We start from the raw sequence: 6633 nt of genomic DNA, 5'->3' as shown, positions 1-6633 counted from the left end.
GTAAACACCAATACACCATCTAGGGTTCTGAGTCAGGTCTGAGGCAAAACATGGCTAACGGTCTACCGTTAAGAGGCAACTCAACTCAACTATGGCTGGAGATCAACACGGCTACGCTTCCGCTATCATACGAGGTCAGGTTTCTCGTATACTATTGTTCAGTATTAGTTAGACTATTGTATATCTAACAAACTATGCAGAAGGTTTGTTTTGAATTTCTAATTATTTGAGACTGTTACTATAATGAATCAAGGAGGTGAAAGCAAACTTCCACTCCGAACAGTCCTATCTGAACAGTAAATTCAGAGCTGCAATTGGGAAAGAAAATCTTTAACTAAATATTTTCTTATGTACTCTAAGAGTTTCAGTGATAGATAGGTCTTGTTACTTCCATCAATTCCTTGATTTTCATGTGGTTTCCTTAATTTTGGGTTATTTGCCTGTTCTTCTGAACAGCTTAGTTTAATGTTATGGTCAAAAGAACTTGTGTAATAGAAGTTATTTATGATATAAATAGAAAAAGCACTGTGTATCATGAGAGATACACATATTTTGTGAATATTGCACTTGTGTTTGTTGTAGACATTGGGCTTATGACTTATGAGTCTTGATATGGGAAAGTTGCTATTTGGCCCTAATTTTGAAACTATTATTTGGATATTTCTCCTAAGTAGATTATATCATATAAGTTGCTGCATTTGTACCTCAACCTTGTGACAAGTAGTCTCTTATAGGAATTCAGCTTTATTTTTAACAGAGGAGATTGTTAATTATTTGGTTTTCCAATTAAAATGGGGTTGAACTAATTAAGTTCTGTTTCTCTTTCTGAGAAAATCAAGCTTGCATATTTTATGCTCTGTACTTGGTGCCACTGAGTTGTTCTATATCTGTGGCTGCTTATCATGATTCTTTTTCTTTATTGTTTGTTGAGTATATGTTTGTCATGATGACATTTGGTTTGTGCTTTCTTGAAAGTGAAACTTAATTGGTTCTATCTTCTATGTCCTGCTGAATGTGTCGTATCAGGAAGTTTCTTCATTTTTAGTAGATCTCAGGATACATGGATAGTTACTGCGCGCTTTCTTTCCTGAACCAACCAAGACCATGTAGCAAATTAAATTAAAGATGATAATTAATTTGGATGGCATATTTGACTTACCATGTTGATTTTGGTTTGTTGATTTAAACTCCATTGCTGCTGAGTAAATGGCTGCAAAGAAGCACTTGCTATCTCTATATTGATTTCTGCTTTGCCTGAATTTATGTGTTTGGAATGCTTAGTACTGTGATTAGCTTGGAGAGAACCAATTTCTGTGATGAAATTTACATGTTATAGGCAGAGTAGTACCCAAACAAAATATACTAAAATTGGTGAAATATAGTGAAATTTCTGAAGTTGCTTGCATTGCCAGTTATGTCTGCTTAGGCAGAAGAAAACATGTGAAGAGCTTCTGTGACTGTCTGTTGTAGATATTGTTTGCTGTTTCATTGTTTTTGTCAACAGAGAGATGAATTTGGCAAATACTCACCAAAAACAAAAACAAAATAAAATAAAATAAAATATATTTGGTCTTTCAATGCCGCAGATCTGGGAGGGATAGACATATATCCTTTGAATTGTTTGTGTTTTATTTAACTGAGACGAACGAAAGTTGTTATTAAATAGAACAAATCAGTCTCAATGCCGCCTTCTTTTGCAGGTCTTCCTCAATTTTTCTGTGTTCAAATCGTCATATCTGTGCACAAAATTCATACCATCTTAATTTTTTGATCTAAATTAATTAAAAAGTATATGATTAATTACATATTTAATTACTCACACTCCTTTGAAGTATACGTAGGGTCGATATAGGTTTACTAGCTTCATCACAAATTTGATTTTTCTATCCATCTCTTCATACATTTTCTGGAAATACTTACAACATATAGTGTTCAATATCTCCAGCCCCTGTTCATTACAGCCCTACATTCAGATAAAAACAATCAAAATAAGGGTCTGTTTGGAAATTTGAAAAAATATTGTCAAAAAAATGATTTTTAGAAAATAACTCATTTTCTAGAAAATAACTATTTTTAAGCCCTTTTTTTTTTTTCCAAGAGAATTAAGGTGACAAAATAGCAATTCTTTTTGGGGTGTTTCCAATAATTTTTATTACTTAAGTTTTTTCTTCCATATCAATAATCAATGTATTTTGGATTTCCATGAGACAGAGGAGCTGTTGGAGGATGATAATGATGATACTTTCTTTTATGTTGAGAGTTTTTAGGAAGATGCTAAACTCTTCGTAAGTATTATTGTTTAACAGATTTTGACATCACATGATTACCTTTTATATGGAAGTTTAGTGCTAGATAGTGTTAAATTGGTTACTCTTGATTTTAAGTTTGGCGATGGATCTGGAGGAGGTGGAATTGCTCTTGCTGGGACACCATGGGACAAAAAAGCATTAGAAATTGCTGAAAAAGTTGCTCTATCATTTGATGGAGAATTTGGAATGTATGCCTTTAAGATGCAAAAAAATGCCCACATTCAAGTGCGCATGGAGAGACTCACAAACAAGTAAGCTATGGGTGCGAATGATTCTGAGTTTTGACAGTAGTAAGTTCATATGGTATTTTGTAGTCATATATCAAAGACTTGATCTTTAGTTAGTGGTTTCTTTGTTTTTACTTACTTTAGTTCTAATTTAGCTATTCCGAATTTCTTTATGTTTTTATTAGAGTAAAAGACATTTTTGGTCCTAGATTTATGGTGACACGGACAATTTTGATCCTTTATAAAAAAATCAGACAATTTGTGGACACACTTATTGTGACGAAGACAATTTTGGTCCTCCGTCACTCCTCCCGTTAAATGTCCTGTTTGAGAAGGGTATTCGAGTCTTTTCATGCACCATCATCTTCTCCCAGGCAACAGACGTAATAATCTTCTCCCTTTATCGATCCTTTGCCCACATGATGAATTAACTGGCCATCAATGTTAAATTCCTAGCTTTTATCATCCTTGTTAGATTTATTCAACTTTAGGAACTGAGGAAATCCCAGGAGTATAACTGGATTGCTATTTCACTTTTTGTAGTACTTTGGGGCATTTCTTTATCTTTTATTAATTTCGCATTTTCTCTCTCATTATTATTATATGAATACTTTAACTAATTAAGGAACACTATATATATTTCATGCAAACTAAATCATTTTAAATACTAGGTCTAAAAATCAAGAAATTTTTTTTAATATTGTGTTATTTTGATAAGGATGTAGTCCCAAAAAATGGAACTTAAAAAATACACAAAATTATATCGTGTACAAGGCCTTTGGTTAACAAAGGCAACAATATTATGTACGGAGTACTTCAATAAGAGTGTTGGACATAGAAGTATAGAAAACTGAAGTCTTTAAAAGTGTTGGACATAGTAGTATAGAAAATTGAAGTAAATAGTTTAATATTATTTAAGATTCTAATGTAGTTTTTTTTTTTTTTTTTTCCATTTTATATTATATGAAAAAATTAAAATTAAATAATATCAAATTTGGAGTCTAATTTTTTTTTTTTTTAAATCTCCTTGATAAAATGAAACGATGTCGTTTAGATACCTCACTATGTGACGTTTGGTTTGTGGAATATATTAAAATTGAAATGTCATTCCATGAAATAGATTTATTCTAGATTTTTACGGCATAGAATCTGCTATTCCTCTTTGCCATGGGAATAGCTATTCCCAAGCCCATTTGTATTAGGTATTCCTAATCCATCAAGAATATGTATTTTTTATTAAACAAAAATACCTCTACAAACCGTTATAAATAATATATCTCTTTCAAACTCCTACCATTATTGACTTGGCTCTCTTTCTCCAAGAAGCAAAAGCTCTTTCTTACTTCACTAATTAAAAACTCTTGTGTCCTAACCAATCCTGTGCTGGAGTAACACAAATGGCGGAGGTGTCACCACTTTGGCTGCGGCATACTCTCTACGTGGGGGATCTTCACCCGGAAACCACAGCAACTGACCTCGAGGTTGCATTTTCTGTGATTGGCCCGTTGGATTCCTTCGGGATTCGCAAAGACGCCGTGTCTGGGAAATCTCTTTGTTATGCTTTCGTCAACTTCTCCTGTATTTCTCACGGTAACAAACCAAACCATCCTACTTAATTTTCTACGTCTATTTGCGTTTAATCTCTTTGCTATGCTTTCTTGGGTGACAAGTACGTTAGTGTGGGTCTCAATGAAGGGTTGTGTTTTTTTCAGTTTTGTCCCCAAAAGTTTGGCTGGTAACGGTAGAGAGTGAAGGGGTGTATTTGGGAATAATGAAAAGGTGATGTTTTTCATCACTAGGAGACATGAACATTAAATGTAAAATTGAGATTAACCTGATAAGATACATACCACTCCCAGAGAAAATATAGGAGGATTATATATGAACTGGAGGGCTCTGGGACAATTTTTAATACAAAGTGAAAATAAATTTTTGTTTCAGAAATTGAATTTTCTTTAATAAAAATATTTCTAAAAAATTTTGATAAACTATCATTTTACAGGCTCCACGCACCTAAAAAAAAATTAGGTCTTACTTAAAGTTAACATATATTTTCATGTCATGATTGAATGATTATAATTCGCAAATAATTATTTATGTTTTTTTTTTTATCAGCTTCAAAGGCTCTAGCATGCCTAAACCATAAAACCCTGAGAGGAAAGCCAATGAGGATTATGTGGTGGCAAAGGGAATCAGAGCTAAGAAAAGCTGGGATTGAGAATGTTTTTGTCAAGAACCTTGCTCATTCCGTCACCAGTGCTCAATTAGAGAGCATGTTTAGCAAATATGGCATAATACTGTCCTGAAAAGTCGTGGAGGAGAAAAATGGAAAGAGCAAATGTTTTGGATTTGTTCACTTTGAAACACAGAACTCAGCCATTTCTGCTATCAGTTCCCTCCATGGAGCAGTGTTTGAAGGGAAGAAGCTGTAAGTTGCCTACTCCCTTTTTACTACCTGGCAATTATTACACAACCTCCATTAACACTACACAAAAATAATTGGTTAGTGTTTGTCCCGGGGATCATTAACGGGTTCATCCATTAAGAACCCGTTAGGTTTCAATTCGTGTAACTTTCTTTATATGTTTCTGAATTTGGAATTTGGAACCTGCATGCTCTTAGCTTTCATCTTGTAGATTTTGGGTTCAGAGTATTGTTTCATTCAAAAAGTCTAGCTAATTGGTTAAAATTGTTTGGTGTTTTTCAGACATGTGTCCCCATTTAAGAAGAAATAAGAGAGGATGATGGATGCATTTAATAAAAAGAAAAAGTTCACTAATCTATATGTGAAAAATTTCGGTTACAATATGACAGAGGACTTCCTAAGAGAGAAGTTCTCCCGATATGGGAAGATCAATTCTGCTGTCATTATGAGGGATGAAGAAGGAAATTCAAGAGGCTTTGGCTTTGTCAATTTTGATTCGGATGAAGATGCTAGGAAGGCAATTGAGGCTCTTAATGGTGAATTAATAGGTACGTGCAGTGCATGCTTTGATGCTTATTATATATGTATGTATTTCTCACGTACGTTTTGAATATGATTGTATGCTAATGTAATTTCTTCATATTGTCATCAATCTCAGGATCAAAGAAGCTGTTTGTTGGAAGGGCACAGAAGAGGGCTGAAAGGGAAAGACTCTTGAGAATCAATCGGGACCTGCGCACGTTTTCAATGAGGGATGTGTTGTGTGTATAATATATAAACATAAATATATAGGTCAATCTAGTAAGTGATCAATATTTGAATAGTGAGTGATGATTTGTAAATCTAGAATATATTGCTTTCTATATTTACAGGTTTGCTAATTCTGTATTAGTTTACCAGCTGCTTGTTCTTCAAATGAATACAAACTATTTGCTTGAGATTTGGCATATGCTTAAAACAATGGAGAAGTTACAGTTCCTATCTTTGTGTATTATGTATTGGAAAGAAATTTTAATGTTAAAATGTCAAGAATTTTTTTAATATTGTGCTATTTTAATAAGGTTATAGTTCCGAAAAATAGAACTTATAAAATAGGCAAATTATATCACGGACCAATCAATAAGATCCTTGATTAACAATATTATGTATTCTTGATTAATGATTGAAAAATAGAATTTTGGTTAACAATATTATGTATTCTTGATTAATGATTGAAAAAGAATTTTGGTTAACAATATTATGTATTCTTGATTAATGATTGAAAAACAGAATTTTGGTCAGAGTACTATACAAAACTAAAATAAACGGACCTAATATTCAAATTTTAAGATTATAATATTGTTTTTTCACATTATAATTCTATGAAAAAATAAAATTAAAAAAAAAAAACAAAATTTTTTTTCCACCAAAATAAAGTGAAAAACTTTGATATACAGACAAAATTTTTCCTATATATATACAAATTTGTAATTAAATTTGAAAAGTAGAAGTTCAATGGCAAGAATTATTTATTGTTATATAATTTCATTTTTTTTTTTGGTAAAAGTGAAAATCGCACTTTCAAGTTTCAATCCCTCAATTATTGAAGATTTGACGGATATGCAATGTAGTTTTGATTTTCAAATTTCAATTTTAAGAAATTCAATCTTTCAATTATTTCAATTGTAATTTC

The 6633-nt window shown here is 32.2% G+C and overlaps 2 protein-coding genes across 2 annotated transcripts; both read left to right on the top strand.

Moving 5' to 3' along the window:
• The first annotated feature begins 3869 nt into the window (after nt 1-3869).
• LOC109172348 (polyadenylate-binding protein 1-like 2) lies at nt 3870-4842 on the top strand. The gene is made up of 2 exons (XM_019321538.1): nt 3870-4126; nt 4652-4842. Exons 1-2 carry the CDS (start codon nt 3934-3936, stop codon nt 4840-4842), a joined length of 384 nt encoding a protein of 127 aa, XP_019177083.1. The 5' UTR covers nt 3870-3933.
• A 497-nt stretch (nt 4843-5339) lies between these two features.
• On the top strand, nt 5340-5842 carry LOC109172200 (polyadenylate-binding protein 7-like). Its single transcript, XM_019321348.1, has 3 exons — nt 5340-5509; nt 5620-5717; nt 5834-5842. The coding sequence occupies exons 1-3, from the start codon at nt 5344-5346 to the stop codon at nt 5840-5842; spliced, it is 273 nt and encodes a 90-aa protein (XP_019176893.1). The 5' UTR covers nt 5340-5343.
• Nucleotides 5843-6633: the final 791 nt, after the last annotated feature.

Source organism: Ipomoea nil, unplaced genomic scaffold (genome assembly GCF_001879475.1).
Source record: "Ipomoea nil cultivar Tokyo-kokei standard unplaced genomic scaffold, Asagao_1.1 scaffold0415, whole genome shotgun sequence".
In the NCBI taxonomy this organism is placed as follows: Eukaryota; Viridiplantae; Streptophyta; class Magnoliopsida; order Solanales; family Convolvulaceae; genus Ipomoea; species Ipomoea nil.
This window is presented reverse-complemented; position numbering and strand designations above follow the sequence as displayed.